The sequence below is a fragment of the Eriocheir sinensis genome, chromosome 15 (genome assembly GCF_024679095.1).
Source record: "Eriocheir sinensis breed Jianghai 21 chromosome 15, ASM2467909v1, whole genome shotgun sequence".
Lineage (NCBI taxonomy): Eukaryota > Metazoa > Arthropoda > Malacostraca > Decapoda > Varunidae > Eriocheir > Eriocheir sinensis.
In genome coordinates this window covers 21,916,022-21,934,635 of record NC_066523.1, presented here as the reverse complement: position 1 = coordinate 21,934,635, position 18,614 = coordinate 21,916,022, and the positions used below count along the sequence as shown (strand labels likewise).

Sequence of the window (18,614 nt, the reverse complement as noted above, 5' to 3'; positions counted from 1 at the left end):
GCGTGCTAATAACGCGCTGTGCGTGTAAAGCAGCGAATTCTGCGTTCTTCCGACGAGTTTTGACGTGTGTATTGCGTGCTCATACCGTTCAGGTAACGTGCAAGTTGCGAGTTGTGTGTGGGTACTGCGTGTGCCTGACGAGTCCAGTCCGTGCAGGGCTAGCTTATTAATTAAAAGTTCGAAGCGCGCTGCTGCGTGCATCACTACTGGGATCCGCTCTGAGGTGGGCACTTGCAGGCTATACGTGTTTCCCGTCCAGGGCGCCGCAGGTGTGGGGGAAATTCCACCTCTAGGAAAACTTGTCAGATACCTCCCTCCATTCATCTGGTGTACTGGGGCAGGTTATGCACTCTTCAACGTACTCGTCGATGATGGCCTGGCAGACCCGATCACGGAGATGGTGTTGTGCGGGACCCTCCACGAGAACTTCATCGACGAGTATTTTTGTCCGGAGGCGAGATGGCGGAGAGTAAGGGCCAGCTTCAGTCCAGGTTCAAGCGGATCACGGAATACATGCAGCGTACCTCTTTGTTATCGTGGGACCCACACGTTCAAGCAGTTCATCAAACATCGCTGGTGACATTCGCTGGAAATTGATGAATGAAGACTGGTCCTCGGCCCTCAATTCAACCATCAATTGGTCAAATACTCCAAAGTTCCGGCGATTTCTGATCCATTCTCTGACCCATATAGTTTTCTCTTTCTTCGATCTCTTTGTCTTCTTGCTTCTTCTGCTTGTTGTCTGGCTCTGTTCACACGGTTGGTTTCCAGATCGTTTAAAGTCAACCCGATGAGATCATGGTCGTGCAAAATGACAGCTATGACTTAATTGTTGGCGTAGTGAATTGGCCATGATATGGAGCTTTGTACCTATACAATGGAGTCCTCAGTAGCAATAATCTCCTCCCGGAAATTACTATATATATATATATATATATATATATATATATATATATATATATATATATATATATATATATATATATCTATATATATTGTTGAAGAGATGAATGAGAGGGATGAACTTTGATTGGTTGCTTTTTTTGTAAAGTGGCATATTTTTTTTTAATAAGAGAAAAAAAAGGTGCATTTGCTCAGCTGAGCACAAATAAAAATGTATATAAAATATTTAACATAAAGAAATCGCAAACATCGATCAAAGAAAAGGTAGTAGAGTGATTATATTATGTTCTGCAATAAAGGAAAAAGGTGTTTAAACACATATAAAAAAAAGTATTAGAAAGAGAAAACCTACAAAAAATGGATCCCGAAAGAGAAAAAAAATACATATACAAAAATTACTGGCGCTATCTCCTTCAAACCAGGCCATAAATACCCACATTAAGCCTAGTTTCTTGTATTAGCATCTCAGCTCAAAATTAAAAATCTGATTTTTTTCCCTATGTCGCCAAATATGTCCCCCTTAGAAATCAGGGTTTTACATTACAATATTTTCCAATCCGAAGGGACGATGCCTTGTCGCAAGGACATATTGAATACAGTTGTGAGAGGAGAGTATTTTCATCTTTCTTTCTTTAAGTAGTATAGGATATATATTGTCTGGTCCTGGGCTTTTGTGTATTTTAAGGGACTGGAGAGCATTGAGGACTTCATTGGTAATTATTACAAAGTTGGGTGATGCATGAATGAGATGAAGGTTTTAAGAAATAGCAGCTTCTAATTTCATTTATATTTCAGGTTCATATTGATATAAACAGTAATTAATGGTCAATATCATTCTATTGCACTAATTGATAACAACAATGATAATCATAATAAATTAGTAATAATTGATAATGCCATAGTTAGTATTACTCATTAGACAAAATTAAAAGGTTTACTGTGTAGATGTCTTTGCATATCCATCCGAGCTGTGCTGCAGACAATACAAGTCATGTTTGATACTCAAACGTGTATTAAAAAATTGACTTTCGATCGTATAGGCTAAAAAGAAAATTCCGGACTGTTGACAGTGACAAAGCCTGTAAATAATTTCTGGGCACAGTGTAATGAACAGTCCATGAAATATGTGGCAGGAATGACAGATTTTTGCAAAATTGATAGTTGCATTCATTAATCTCTTGACCTTGCCCATTTTAAATTTGTATAATGCAAAACTAAAATATTATGCTGCAGTCAATTTTCCAAAGCCTTATATAATATATATTTGTTTACCTGGCCAATTCCTAATGTAAAATAAATTTCGTAATTGTACAATAAGCGTCTGCGATTACTAAAAATTACATGGTCATGCCTATCACTAACAGTGGTGGATCCCCAAAGAGGGTCCCAACTCCTTCTCTTGTTTCAAGTACCATGCATTACATTTTTTTTTTAAAGGAATTCTGATGTATTGTGATTTAACTTGTGGTGATGGTTTAAGACTTTAAGCAATAATGATCCCCATCCCATTCAAAGGTCCAGGGATCCGCCACTGATCTTTTCCACATGACATTACAAGCAGTAAGCAAAGACTGCCATATAAAAAAGCGTTGAGGGCTACATGTCCTAGTTTGGACTTGTATCCCAACATTGGGCTGATGTGCTGTTCATCTTTACAATTAAAGGCAGAAACAAATGGCCATATTCAGTATTTCAACCTAAACTACAAGAACAAATGAAAGAATTACAAAAATTCAGATACCACAGTCATAAAAATCACCTGGTGCCAGATATTAAAGAAATTGATGCATACCTCCTGAAGTGGTTCAGTCAAAGTGACTGACCCACATCTACCTTTCTACCAACCTAAGTTTACAAAATCAGCAATCACCACAAGGGGTGACTTCCAAATGCCCTATGGTGTGTGTGTGTGTGTGTGTGTGTACACACACACACACACACACATAATATATATATATATATATATATATATATATATATATATATATATATATATATATATATATATATATATATATATATATATATATATATATATAAGCTTATTACTGAGGCACATAATGTTAATATATTATATAAATGCAGTCTTCCTATCAAGTGATTGACTTAGGTTTTGTAACATTTGGTACACCATTACTATCACTTGAAATTACCAGTGCATGGAAAATGGTACTATTCACTATAGATTACTAATTTTACTCATGAAACTACAGTAAACTCTGGAATAGAAAAACAACAAACATCTTTGAACTAACAATGTCATTTTCATCATTAATGGTATAATGATCATGATCTTTTGGTTATACAGTGATATCACAAACATTAATATAAAGATGTAGTAGTAATCAAATATGGTGATAACTCTCAAAGAACTGCAAAGTCCCACATTATGCACAGTAGTTATAACAAAATACAGCCTTATATACATGGTGATGTGAGCAGGTAAACTATCTGCAATAGTAATTTCAGCAGAGCTATGCTTCAACCTTATTCAGGTATTTCTCAGCCATTGATTGGGAATGACAAGACCAATGACAACAGACAAAACAACGTCAACAAATAACCAGTCTTACTTCAAGGGTCGTCACTTTGGTCCTTTCCTTTATCTAGAAATATTACATGTATCCTTCACCCAGTTAAGTTTTCACCAAGGCATTTTAAACATATTGAGAGCACTCACAATATACCTCTGCTCATTCTAAGTGTGTGCAGCTCAAGCCTGGCAGGTTTCATTGAGTGAAGTAAGATAGGGAGATGATATCCTATCCCTTGACCATGAGCTTAGTGCAGGATGGCTGAGACACAAAGGTTCCTTTCATATTGCATTAATTAATGATAAAAAATGATGTCAGGCACTTCAAGGGATGCATAGATGGGCAGCTCCACAGATCTGGTATTTATTCCTTGTCTGGTTTATGAATGCTGCACCTTGAGCAGCCTCAAGGTGTGCCTGAAACTATACATTCCCTTATGTTAATCTTTGGGCTTCTGCCACACTTGAAGAAAGACTCAGGACACTGACAAAAATAATGCAGTGGCTTAAAATAATACGTCATTAAATGACAATAATGAACGAATTCTCTTCACACCAGGCAATTATTTAATAAAATTTATTTCAAGGGGTTAGTAACTAAAAGGACACTAGCTCTCTCCCTGCTATGGGCAGACCTTGTCAACCAAAATCATTCCATATATAGACAGAAAGAAATAAGTACTCTAAAGTAGTCCAGAAAAAGGGATGTAGTTGTTCAGTTGGTAGCCAGTGACCAAGGTTCAATCACCCCATGCAGGTATTATTCTGGGTTACTGGCCTAGGTCCACCCAGCCTTACTGGATACCTGGTTATCATACTGAGGAAGCCAGACAGCTGAGAAGGGAACTGGCCACCTTACTTTATATGCTATTAACTCTGCACACAGGTGATACTACTTATATATCACAATTCTTCTGAGAGTATGGGCACCCTTTTTCTTCATTTTAGAATATATCATCATTAAGGTTACAGCATTTGGCAGTTTAAAACAGATTAACATACAAAGAAGCCCCACATTTCATTAATTCTTTGACTGGTAAAAGATAATTTAAATTAAATACTGAACTAGGACACACTTTGCCCACTTAATGAAAATGAATGATAGCCAGCATAATTCAGCAAGGGACAAAACAACTTTCACAAGCTGCAAATTCAAAGATTACATTAACATGAAATTTTCTTGATGTATGACATTTTTGTGAGGTAGTGGCTAGCTGCCTAGATAAGAATCAGAGAGCCAGGGTTTGATCCCAGCACTGGCAGTCAGCACCTAGCTCACCCAGCTGTTAATCCCCCCTTTCAGGCTGGTCAATAAATGGCTACCTGAGGAGGGTAAACTGTGGTAACCTGGATGCTACACTTGAAGTGTACCGTGGGGTAGTGGGTTCTAACCTACCTCAGGCTCAATGACCAAAGAGATGGAGATGAGCACTGAGGCTATGTGCAGCTTAATGTATCTCCCCAACTTTACCTTCATATATATATATATATATATATATATATATATATATATATATATATATATATATATATATATATATATATATATATATATATATATATATATATATATATATATATATATATATATATATATATATATATATATATATATATATATATATATATATATATATATATATATATATATATATATATATATATATAGTGGTGGGACGGTTCCGCTAATCCGCTGACCGCTAATTAGTGAAGCTAACTTATCATTAGCTGATTAGTGTTTTCGCTAACTTTGGAAACAGTTAGCGTACCAATTAGCTTCTGCTAAATGTAGTTCCTCCTCCGCAAACTGAAGTCCACTGAAAAATTCATACAGGTTTGTTCTTGTCCATTGTGGGATCAAGAAATAACTCAGAGTGAGGAAGAATTTCTCCAAATCTTGTGAAATTCTTGCGTTTCTTGTTCTGGTGTGTAAGATTTTCAAGACATCCCCCCAATTCGGGGGGTGTGGTGCAAGCACCAACAGGGCTGGTTTAGCTACTTTCTTGCCGACGTCACAGGTAAACACACCGCGCTGCACCTCCTTAGGCCTATGGCGATGACCATTTCCTGAACTAATTAAATAGACTTTACCCCAATAATGTATGGTCACAACATATTTAAATAGATTAGAATTTCCGATTGTATTGCTAGAGTGTGAGATACGATGAGTAGGGCGGTCAGTGCCGGCAGCGTGGGGAGGTGCTCGGCAAGCATCCAGTATCAGCTGTTGGAAACAGCCTATGGTTTTATGTTGATATAAACTGAACTTTTGTTATTATTTTAAGATTTATATATTAACCTGTGTGTTAAATATAGCATACAGTGATTGTTAGTGCTGCTCCACTTGTTTGCCACTTGGTGGTAAAGGTTTGCATTTTATCCCTGCCGTTCAAGTCGACCCCTTGTTTTGGAGATTTTTTTTCAGGCTCAAAAAGTCGACTCATACGCCGCAATTCACAGTATTTCTTTTTTTTTCTTTTTTTTTTATATTCCATAAGCCACAATGGGATATAAGAAAGCTAGTGAAAGCATAAAAATGAAAAGGAAATTAGTGAAAGCAACGTTAGAGGTGAAGAAAGAGATCATACGGATGTATGAAAATAGTGTTCGAGTCTCGGGTCTGGCTTTGCAGTTAGCTTAGCTTTATACTTTGTTCAGATGGTATGATATAATATACTAATATTACATTGCATTTATAGGCATTTTTGTGCAAGAAATGCAGCTAAAAAGGTAAAAAAAGATCTTTCTTTTGGGGGCAAGGAATGGATTAATCCATTTTATATTGTTTCCTATGGAAAATTTTGTTTCGGTTTTAGAACAAATTGGTTTTAGAACAACTTTTGGGAACGAATTATGTTCGAAACCTGAGGTTTGACTGTATATATATATATATATATATATATATATATATATATATATATATATATATATATATATATATATATATATATATATATATCAACCTAGAAAAGAACCGCAAATTAGCTTTGAAGAATATTTAGAATACATTTCCACATTATATATGCAACTATAAGGGATGTCTCTTCTTTGACACAGGAGGATGAGGTTCAGAAATGGGACTTTCATCAATTATTTTCCCCTTAAATATTAATCAAAATAAATGTATACATGTGTGTGTTTGTATCTTGTGACACCCTAAAACCATCATCACTCAAAAAGACAAATTCTTGTTCATAACAAATGAGATTGTAAGGCTGATACAATACAAAGCTGCCCCGTTTCATAATGCTCACTGACAACAAACTTTTAGTATATCTGATTTGTATATCAAACGACTACACAGAAATAATCTTTTAAATATTTTCAATTCAGTGATTTCAATTTAATTGACTTTATTTATATCAACAAGTCTTAACTTCCTGTTACTCCTAGGTTCAGCACTTATTATTATAGTATTTTTATGATGTAAAGGAAGTAAAAGTCATTCTTGCTCTATGGTAGTAATGTGAAATTTGGAGTAAATCCATCTCATTAAATATACAGTAGCAATACTTGTTATTTTGTAAGCCTACCAAGAAACAAGATGGAGACAATATCTACAGATATATAGCAACCAGTACTGAGTAATCAGTAATTTCTTGATTAACATTGAAATAATTCATGTTTCACATGAAGTTTATAGACAAAATTGACTAATATTATACAGCAAATAAAAAATAGCTTTTCTTTAGCATCCTCCTGATAAAATGTATCTTCCTAATTTGTCACTTTCATACACTTATCAAACACTTTCCTCTAAATGTAGGACGTACTTAGATTTAAATTAAAACATAAATGCAAACTGGAATTTTCTGGTCATGCGATGATTTTTGGTCCCTAAACTTATAGTTAAACTATAGAAGAATCACTTTAATGCTCAAGTATCACATTCCATTCACTTTCCTTTATCTCTTTTGGCATGCAGACAAAACATTCAAAGTAATCATCTACCAAAAATGCTAGTGTCTGGAAATTACCATAAGAACTGATGATATTGAAGAATCTGAATTTCATCTAAAGTTCCTACTACTACACACTACTAGGTGCATCTATTCCTCACAATACATGCACCAAACATGTCCCTTCTTTGTGGTCCATTAATCTTGTAATTTGTCTCTCCTCTCATGCACTAGTACAGCTTACAGATCATAATACTTGCCTTGAACATTACAGAAGATTCAAATGAAAATGCTACAAATCATCTGATCATCCCTTTAGTTTTTTTTTATATAAAATAATGTCCTACAACTTAAATGATGGTATATAGATGCATGATGCACAAATAATATTGAATAGATTGCTCTAATGGTCATTTTTTTGTGTTTTATGCTACAGAAAGGGCATATAATGAAAACTATGTCAGGCAGGGGCTGGGTGGAGGCATATGAACAGGAAAAAGTGAAACAGCACATTAAGAGTTGTACCCCCTGAGCTCAGAGGATTAAAAAGACAAACAGGTTCTGTCATTCAGTTCACATTTCTTAAAGGCTATGCTAACTTCACAATAAAGCTACAATATCACAACACCTGTAGAGCTCAGGACTGTAGTGTACAAGGGGAGGCATGCAAGACAACCTTGCACTTCTAAACACTATGTGGATCATGAAGACACATTATTGGAGTACTTAAGCCATAAACAAAATAAACATGATAAAGAGTAATGAGCATTTTGGTTAAGAATATAATTTTCCATTGTGACATGATGTATAAAATTTCAAATAAAAAAAAATCTGCTCATTGTCGTTACACTCAACTAGTTACATTACACAGCCAGTTGGTCTTCCTCAGGCCTGGATTATGATCATGCTTTGGGTCCAACCTGCTCTGTTGATAGCTACCACAACCGAATCTCTTCACTGGCCTGAATATTTCTCATTAAGAATTTGAGTCAAAGTGACCCCTGATCTGTAAATTGCTGAGGAGACAGGATGAAGGTTTATGGTGATACCATTCTTAATGCAAATCACAATTAATAATTGCAAGTGCCAAAGAGGTACTGTACAGCTATGAAGCATACACAACTCATCATAACAATTAGGGATGACACTGAAGAGTTATTCTGTTAAGTGAGATATTAAAAGACTGTGTGGCTTTAAAGCAGATATATATGAGAAAATAAGATGTTAAAATTGTGAAGTTAAAGATGATGCATCAGATCTAGTGACTGTCTACTTCTGGAGTAACAAAGGTAAAGCGATGGTGAATGCCTACACATAAGATTAAGTAGCTTCTTGAAGCAATGTGCCATGTAAAAAAAATAGATATAACACAAGTTTTAATGCTCTTGCTGTAACCCTTTCACTGTTTTGTGTTAAAGTCTTATTGTCAAACACAATTTATACGATAAAATGCTAAATAGATTTTGGATTATGCAAAAATTATCCATAAAACAATGCTATGGTCTTTCCAGTTCTTCAGCACTTTAGATGCGGCTGGCAGGATTAATGGATGCCACATTTTTTATGCCACCCTCTCTCTCTCTCTCTCCCTCATATGGTTAATTAAAGGCTAAATAAGTTTTAAATATAGTAAACCCTTGGTACAATGGACTAACTGGGGGAACTTAGTCCGTTAATGGTGAAAGTCCGTTAGAAGTGGCAGATATTTAAAAATATGTATAATACCGGCGAACCAAATAAACATGGTATATAGTTTTTTTAGTGTATGTTGTCTGCACATTGTCTGTATAGCTGCACAGCACACAAAGCAATGGACTGCAAGGCACTGAGGCTGGCTGGTTGCCAGTGGGGCCCTGTGGGGGGGTGTATTGTTACGGGTATGATACGAATATCAGACATGTACTACACCAAGTCCCCAATTTAGAAGTATTGTGTGTTTCCCCAAATTTGCTCACAGTAAAGTGGAAATTTGTTAATCTAAGCCAATTTTCTCATTTAATTCCATTATAGACATTTAGATGCATTCCTGTGCGCTCCCCAAAAGTTCACCCATTTCAAAATATTAGAAGAGAATATCTGAACTTAGAATCATGTAAACATGTTATATTTGGAAAGAATCATTAACTAATAAATCAATAACGTATGAACTTATACCAGTGCTTCAGATTTTGGTGTGTGTGTGTGTGTGTGTGTGTGTGTGTGTGTCAGTACCAACATTCACACACACTTTGCTATTTTCCATTATATTTATGTCCCGGATTGATGCATTAGACTTTCTTGTGGTGTAAATATGTTCTTCATTTGATTGGGAATCACAAAAAAAGGAGGAAAATATTTCATCAGGTGGGCTGAAAAAGACTACTGTAAATGAAGGATGGGAGATCAGATAAAGGGAGGAAGGATGGATGACTGGAAGACGCTATTGTAGTTACTAGGTTCGGTTAGTTAAAAAACTATTCTCGGTCGGTCCCCGTGGAGAAATAACCCTTTGACTTTGTCTGTTATATCTGAAATCCATTAAAAGCGGGTTCATTGTACCAAGGGTTTACTGTACTCTGTGTACATTTAATTAAATGATAAGACATAATTCCACAAAAGATTCGTTTTCTGAGGACAAAACAATGAACTTGCATACCTACCTATGCACTGTGGCAGCGTGACTTGTGCGAGGTTGTCGGGTAGGGTGACAAGGACCCCGTGCAGGTCAACCAAGCCTAGTCACCTACACTTTAACCTCGTGGGTGGTGTGGAAAAGAGGCAAAAAGTGACTTGATAAAATGGAAGGACTATAGCAAAAACTAAAAACAATGAAAGGGTTATAATGAAAAAGAGCTTTTAGTGCTTACAGAAAGCATCATTTTTGTTAACAAAATATTGTGCCAACTCTTGATTTCTGATGATCACATGGTTGTGACAGTAGTTGGATCATAGTCATTATAGCTTTACCTTTAACTCTCCTGCTAGTCTCTTCACTTCCTCATTTGCATGGCTTGTCAAAGATGATACAGCCCCTTGCAGGTCTTCACTTTTTATGGCATCAAAGGCAGATTCTGTAATAAATGTCATTTTGAAGGATGGTTAAAATACTCACTTGCTCATGAAACATATCATTAGTAATTATAATAACAGATACAAGGGCAATAAAAAGAGACTAACCGAGAGGAAGAAGAGCAATCAGCATTGAGAGAACATTGGCCAAAATCTCTGGGGGCAGGTATGGGTTCTTCAGGACGAAAGGTGCCACTTCCTTCAGCTTGGTGGCTTCAGCCGCCTCCCTGCCCGGTGCAGTGGTAAAGGTAAGAGCCAAGCCCAGGGCTGCCTCACTCACCATGACTGCATGCTCAGAGCCAAGCATGAGGACTAATGGGGCAACACAGCCAGCTGCCACTAGGGATGTCACCACGCCAGCATCTCCTTCACAGTTTTTTATGATCCATGCCAGAAGGCGACTTGCCTCTCCTTGCACACCTGGGTGATCAGTGGTGCTACACCAGCCCACCAACCGCCCAACCACAGCCTCAGCACCCCCAACCTGCCAATGCAAAAAGTACTCATAACATTATCATGATTCATATACACCTGTCTCCCCCCACAAAAAAAGCTTCTAGACCTGCAAAGAAGCACTGAGAACAATTTTACACAAACTACCTAATAAAGCACCTCTGTTTCCTGAAAGCAACATAAAATATCACAAGTAGCACTTTTCATCAGCTATACATACTATGAACTGTACTGGATTTACACAAACTTCCTCCCATATATACGATCGCCGTAATCTAAGGGCTAAGGAATCATGTGTGATGCCGACGGCAGGTAGACGTGACCTGTATGTGTCAAAGCAGAGCAAAATTCTGGGGGATAACGCACGAAAGTCAAAATGGTAAGAATTTAGGACTAAGCGTGAAACTCGAGGATTGCTCAACTCGGATAGCGCCAAACTCGGGAGAGTACTGCCGTGCCTTTCCTCTTACTTCTAATGCTGCTTCTATTACAATTTTATATTTTTTGCCAATTAGTTTCTCTATATCACCTTCAAACTTATGAAGTAGATTTAAGAATTTGTGCAAAGTCTAAACAAAATTCTTCAGGATTCTCCATGAATGCAAGAATATTTGGCATTTTTTATTCATTAAATTCCCCCTCTGCCTTCTTAGGTTTAAGCCTAATTTACATCTTAGTTAGAGGAGGTCATTGGACTGAGTTAATATAGCAGTGTAACATCCTTCACTATGTCCGGATTTCTAGTAATGTGTTCATGACTTGAAGTAAGTTACTTTCTGCAAATTCAACAACTGTTCTCTCCTGTTTCTTGTCCATATTCCAAAATGGTTAACTGCAATTTCACTTACACTTTTATTCCCTATTTGAGTGTTAAAGTCTTCCATGACTATTGAAAAGTGTTTTATTCTTCACTGTTACTTCCACATCTTTGTATAACTTCTCTATTGTATCAGCATTGTAAGTTAACATTAATGCATGAGTCTGAAGTATTTTAAATGTATCTTTGATTAACTCTAATAATGATTCTTGTTAATTAAGAATCCAACTCCATGCTCCTTCCTATCTACAATACCCTTGTGTATGTCAGTCAGGTAATACAAGTACCATAAATGCCTTACCTGTCCTCTTAACCTTATAAAGACCTATGATGTCCCATCTAATAGCTTTCAATTCTTTTAGGAAAACAGCAAAGTTGCTCTCACTTGCTGAAGTCACAACACTGTACTTGCCAGGGTTAGATTCCAAAGATGGCCTGATTGCAACAAGAGACTGTTAGCACACCCTCCTCTGAAGCAGACTTAGATGCTGCTGTTGCCTGTTGCTTCATTGCTCCTGGGGACTGGGTGCCTTACATTTGAAGTGTCATCGTTCAGAAGGGTTGGCCATACTACACCAGAGCTGCCATGTTTTCTTTGGAGCTTTTATTTTTTGTGCCAACTTATTCATTATATTCAGTGAAGCTCTGTATATGTATAGGGGTTCCCATGGCAGAGCCTCATCTATTTATGAGGCCTTCTCAGTTTGTCATTTGGGGATCCTTAGCTAGCAGCGGGTTCTTGCCACTGGGACGATGGGCCCTGATATTTACAAGGGACCTGCAGTGGACCCAATATCTTGGGTGTAGTCTACCTGACTGGGACTTGCAAACACCTATCATATTCTCATTGAAGGATCTTTTGCTAGATGTCCCACTCATCTTTGCTCCTGCCCAAATGTTTCACCATAATAAAGAGCCTGTTCCAATCATTGTGTACTCATCTAGGTGAAATTTAAGTTCCAATGTACCTCTCATTTTGTACCTGCTGTGTTTGTGTGCATGTCTTCATTTACTTTTATAGCTTACTGACCTTGAGTGCTGCTTGAGTTTGGCCATCAATGATCATACGCAACGTGGCCAGCAGCTTGAACACTACTGGGAAAGTTTCCACTGTAGATACCATGGGCAGCAACACATCCATAGCCCCCTGTAATAAATAAAAATAAAAGTTATCATCATCAATAACCTTAGAATTAACTAGTCTTAGGTACTGATTATATTTTATACAAGGTAATAAACCATGGCTAAAATGCTGAAAGTATTTTATGAATAATCTATCTATCTATATCTCTGACACCTTGCTCCCTCACAGGAACTCCTCTCCAGGGGATGGCTATGGCATAAGTGTCTCCATCTCTCCCTTTTCTGGCACCCTCTTTCAGCACACTCAATCCTGCTAGTTTCAACTCTCTCGCTCCAATACTCGCTCGCCCTACTGATCCACTTTACAGGTGTCTTCCCTTGACAACCTCCCCCTCAATCCTTTCCTCATACACTCTCTCCACAAATTCATTTTTATCCAAACCATTTCAGTGTACCAGACTTCACCCATTTGACCACTCCTTCACTGTCACACCCATACTAAACCTCTCACAAACACTTTCATTGCTTTCTCCATCCCATTCTGAAACAACACATGCATCTCTTATATAATTCATTTCCACTGCATGTATTCTTGATTGCTGTGCTGCATTCCACATCCATGTTCCTGACACATATGACAGAAATGGCAGGATAATACTGTTGCTTATGCCCCTCTTTACCCCCACGCTCACACTTCTTCCTCTCATAACTCTCTCCAAAGCACCTACTACCTGTCTGTCCTTCATTGCTCTTTCCCTCACCTCACCTTCCATACTTCTTCATGAGTCTGATAAACTGTCATGCTTTTATGAGTGACAGGTCAAAATTGTACTCAACTGGATTGAAATTTCACTAAAATAGCTAAAATTCAGAATGTAAAATAGACACCTAACTTAGATAATATAGGTATGACACTAATTGCACATCACTGACAACTATAATTCCTTTCATTTCCTACTCTTGATAAAAGACATTTTCTCTATACTATCCATCTGAGCTTACTTGTCATTTGCACTCTATACTCACCTGAGAGATTAGGACTGGTTTATTTTCCCGGGCAATACATAAATTGCGTAGAGCAGAAAGGAGGGCATGCTGGAGGCGTATATCCCCTTCTCCTGTGTTGTGGCTAGAAAGAACCTTAAGCAACTTCTCTGCAATCCCACTCTGCACCATCTGGATACAGTGTGCATCTGTTGGCAGTAAATAAGAGACCTTTAGCTATCAAAATAAGAGTAAATGAGTCATCCTTCATTTTTTGTGGTTCTTGTATATTGTTGCAACAGACTTTCACGGGGGATATGTACTAAATCCTCTACAAATCCACAAATAAACCGAACCTACCTCAAACCACTATTTTTACTGCTCAAGTTATTATAACTGAATACAGACTCTCTCCAAGACCAGTAAATCCAATTTAACATCTTGTGCCTGGCTCCCTGCATTCTATCTCTTTCCTATAATCAGGATTATATTCAGATTTAAGATTCTCTGTTGTGATGGTACAACATCAACTAGCTGCTGTCTCAGTGTGTGGGTGACTGTCTGCAGGTAGCATACATGGCACTATGCTTCCAGGCACAAATCCCCAACCCCACTCGGTCCTTGCTTGCCTCACCCCCATGTGCCTCAGGTGCTCTGATGAGGCCTAACAACACAACCCCCTAACCTGCCTAACTCAGCCAGCCAGCCACTCTTATCACTCTCACATAAACACACAAAAATGGTTAATATTCCCACGCACTGTTTAGATTTTGTAGACCAGAGAGAAGGGCATGTTAGAAGCATATATTCCCTTCTCTTGTGTTGTGGCTAGTTCCCCTATCCATCCAGCAGTGAATGATATTTACCTACATGGATGAAATGCTAAAAATGTTGACAACCTCTCTCTTTCTCTCTCTCTCTGCCTGCCTACCTGTCTGTCTGTCTGTTTCTCTCTCTCTCTCTCTCTCTCTCTCTCTCTCTCTCTCTCTCTCTCTCTCACACACACACACACACACAAAACACCTAAATCTCTTCTGTGTAGTGGAGCCTCATTCATTAGTATATATCCTCAGAAACATGTAATAAAAACACTAAGAATTGCCAAAAATAACTTATGCTGTGAAAGATCCAGGAGATATCCTTCTGTTATTTTATTTACACTTTCTCCAAATTCACAAATAAAATCCATGAGAGTCAAATTCACATATGTGGAGATTTAACTGTTAATATAATAATATAAATATGTCATTACATCCATACTAACCACTGCGAGCAAAGTTCCCCATTGCCAGAGCTCCAGCAATTTGAAGATCTTCAAGTTCTGAGGTGAGCCACTCTACAAGTTCCTGGTAGACTGGACCAGATCCCCCACTATAGATGATACCCATGCTTTCATCTAGGGGTCAGACAGAACACAGGGAGACATTAGGCATAACAAAATTAATGTTTGATAAGGTTTTCTCAATCCATAGTTTCATAAATGCTTTCAAGTTTAGTTTTCTTGTCAGGCATGTCAAGTAACCTCTTCCACACCTCCCACCAAGATCAGTACGATGAGATCTGTGGCTGTCTTTATGATTGGAGGAGAGAGATCTGAACTGGGGGTGTCCCGGTGCCTCCTCACCACATCCATCACAGCCTCACACACTCCACCCTGGGCAACTTGGGTCTTCACACACTCTGTTAAGAAAGAGATGGTTTTGTTTTAAGGGAAGGCTTGAATCTTCAAAGGTGTTTGAAGAGAACAAGATATTTCCTTAACATAATTATAAGATTGTGCAAAATAATATCTCAAGGATAAAATGAAATCCCTGAACATCTCAAAAAATATAAAAAAAATACACAATAATTTGCTGCAACATTTGGTGGGCATGCAGACAAAACTGCTTTTTGCTAGAAAGTCTCAAAGACCACATACATTTCCAAACAAGAGAGTCAATCACTAGTAAGAATTGTCAAAGACTGTCGTTACAACCCAATGACAGTTGTTGTCTACTATGGTCACATTCACTTTAATTTGTCTCTGTTTCATGATAATGTTTTGTGAGGTGAGATTTTCACTCCTTACTGAATCCATCTGATTATGTAATGTTGGCCTCAGGTGCTGGAGGAGATAGTGGTGGTGGTGCACTGCCTCAACACCCTAACACAGAGGATTGGGTTCATTGGGTGCAGCTGTTTGGGCGCTGGTGTTTTGGCACGTCTGTTGGGAGTTTGCTAATGTTGATTGATTCCTCGTTCAAAGGTGAAACTTTACAAAAGTTTAAAACTGTAATGTAGCTTTTTTGAAAATTCAAAACATTAAAGCTGTTAATCACACAAAAACTTTAAGACAACAATTTTGGAAAAAAATATTTAGTGCTTAAAATGCTCAGAAATATGTATGGTTAAGCAAGACTGATGATGTACAATATCCCCATTTTTTTTTTTTTTAACCCCTAAAGGATGGGGGTGTATCATGAAATTGGTTCTCCCCGTACAGCAAAGTTCTGATACTCTCCCGAAAATTGGTAACTTTCCATTATCAATTTCACGGCTCTACCAAAGCCAGTTGCTTTAAATTTATAAGCATTCGTTTAATGCATCCTTCCTCTTACGTCTGCCACAAACCCAAAGTCTCTACGTCATGTGGTGTTTCCGTGGTGATGTGAAGAAGCGCAGTAACTTTTAGGTTGGAGCAAGCCTGTGTTTGCAGCGCTGCGTAGGTTGTGGCTGGCAGTCACCCTCCCCCTCCACGCACTCGACCCCATTACAAACCCCCTTCATTACCTTCATGTTCTCAACTTGATAACCCTGAAGGGTGATGAGATGCATCCTCAAGGGCCTGAGTATCACTTCCACCATCACTATAATGAGATTGATCTACAGGATGGCCACGAAACTGAGGTTGCACAATAACGGGGCTCAGCCTTCCTGACAAGACGAGGGGTTGGAGTTCTAGGCTGTTGATGTCACTGTCTTCACCACTAACACCGCTTTCAAAGCTTGAAAAGGAATTTTCAGCTCTCTCCCAATTGCGCTCACACTGAGAGCTCTTTTAGTAGCAAGAGGAGTCTTATGAGGAGTCGAGGTCACCTGCTGTGGACACTCGGGCGCGGATTCAGACACGGAAAATACGAAAAAGTCTCCTGCTGTTGTTACAGTCACGGAAACACTGACAATGGCACGGTGAAATTGTGTGGCAGCCTAGGAGTAACGCTGACCCATAAAACCCCACGCAAACTTAAAAATTACGGCAGAAAAAGGCAGACCGGAAAAAAAAAAAAAATCAAAATTAGTACCTTCGGTGTATAATGCGCAGGGGTAACTTTCTGGCATTGTTTAATTGAAAAAGGTGAGCGTTATACGCCGCAAAATACGGTATCTGTTGTGCTGTGTTGTTTGTTGCATGGTGAATTGAAACGTATTGTTTATCTCGTAGGTTAACTGCATTACAGTGAATGAACAGCAAGGTCTTGTGTGATTAATCCTGCTTCAGTCACACTGGCGACTAAAATCCCTTTGGTATCACCAAAATTTACCGCTGCCCCGAGCAGTGGTAAGCGAATAATTGGAGTTATGGTAAGTTGGGGAAAAGACTGCCATTTCAGTATTATTCTGCCATCTAGCTGTTTGTATCAATGATTTCTGAACTAGATAATACAATTGTGTAAATCTCAGTTACTGCAGGAATATGGTGGTATATGGTATATGGCAGTGTATATAATGAAATATGGAGTAGTAAGAAGTAATGGTTAGCTGTTTAGTTTGGTTGTATTGCAAATCAATTCTTGAAATTATACTCATCCAGTGTTGTAAAGCTAGTTTTCCTGTTCCCAAATATGTGTATATATAGTCTCTATGTACTATTGTTCTACAAAAACTTTCCATACATACAGATTTACAAATTAGAAATGTCCTTAATGCCAAAACATGACACCAAATCAGAGGGAGCCAAAACATGACACCAAACCAGAGGGAGGTAAAATAAGTTTGGCACCGAAATGGCTGTGCCAAAATGCCAGTGCCCAAAAGGGTGTGTCAAAGTGTACCAAACCCCTCAGCAATGACGAAAAAAGTGAACGAATAAGGAATTGGAAGGAAAAAAAGAGAAAATATTGGTAGATTTTTGGTGAACACTGGATCCAGATCTGTTTGCTTGAAATAAATTTTATTTTTTCCTATTGATTAATTGCTTCATATCTCATGAATTTGTATATTTAGATATATTTTTTTCAGGCACTAATTACACATGGGATGTGAGAGAGCATGTACATTTTAAATAAGTAGAGATTTGGGCAACTGAACATAAAACAAAAGGAGAGAAGAATATTGCATCATGCCAACTGGCTTACACTATCACCTGTCTCAGCCAGATTGGTAACCAGCTCCAAGCATGTCTCAATGACCTCAGGAGATTCATTTATCCTAAGGACACGCACCAGCTGAGGAGTGACATCCTTAGACACCACAAGTCCCCGACCAACCTCTGTGGAGAGAATCAGAGTTAACAAACACACACACACACACACACACACAAAGTGAGGATATAGTATCAGCAAAGAGTGTCAAAAAAAAAAAAAAAAAAAAAAAAAAAAAAAAAGGGCATTCGATGAAGTTCCACATAAAAACCTGCTGTCGAAACAAGAACATAAAGGAGGATTAGGGAGAAAAATGAGAGAATGGATGAAGAATTACCTAACAAACACAGAAATGAGAAACATGTTGAAAGATGAAAAATTGGATTGGAGAAGGGTCACAAGTAAGAGTGCCACAAGGATTAGTATTAGTGCCAATAATGTTTTTAATATACAGTACCCTTCTGAGTTTCGTGATCCTCGAGTTTCGCGCTTAGTCCTAAATACCTTACCATCCCGACTTTCATGCATTATCGCCCCGAGTTTCACGCTGCTTT

The 18,614-nt window shown here is 37.9% G+C and overlaps 1 protein-coding gene across 5 annotated transcripts in view; it reads right to left on the bottom strand.

Moving 5' to 3' along the window:
• Positions 1-6,336: 6,336 nt before the first annotated feature.
• LOC126999039 (rap1 GTPase-GDP dissociation stimulator 1-like) overlaps positions 6,337-18,614 on the bottom strand; it is a 30,930-nt gene continuing 18,652 nt past the window's right edge. For 3 of the 5 annotated variants that reach the window (XM_050861403.1, XM_050861404.1, XM_050861405.1), the window contains 7 exons: positions 18,063-18,188; positions 15,254-15,400; positions 14,985-15,116; positions 13,763-13,929; positions 12,684-12,800; positions 10,492-10,867; positions 6,337-10,385 (listed from right to left, as the gene is read on the bottom strand). In XM_050861403.1, coding sequence (XP_050717360.1) covers positions 10,270-10,385; positions 10,492-10,867; positions 12,684-12,800; positions 13,763-13,929; positions 14,985-15,116; positions 15,254-15,400; positions 18,063-18,188 — 1,181 coding nt within the window. In that variant the 3' untranslated portion in view covers positions 6,337-10,269. Of the gene's footprint in view, positions 10,386-10,491; positions 10,868-12,683; positions 12,801-13,762; positions 13,930-14,984; positions 15,117-15,242; positions 15,401-15,788; positions 15,935-18,062; positions 18,189-18,614 lie in introns of those variants that run through there. The other 2 variants (XM_050861406.1, XM_050861407.1) reach the window with 2 other exon arrangements.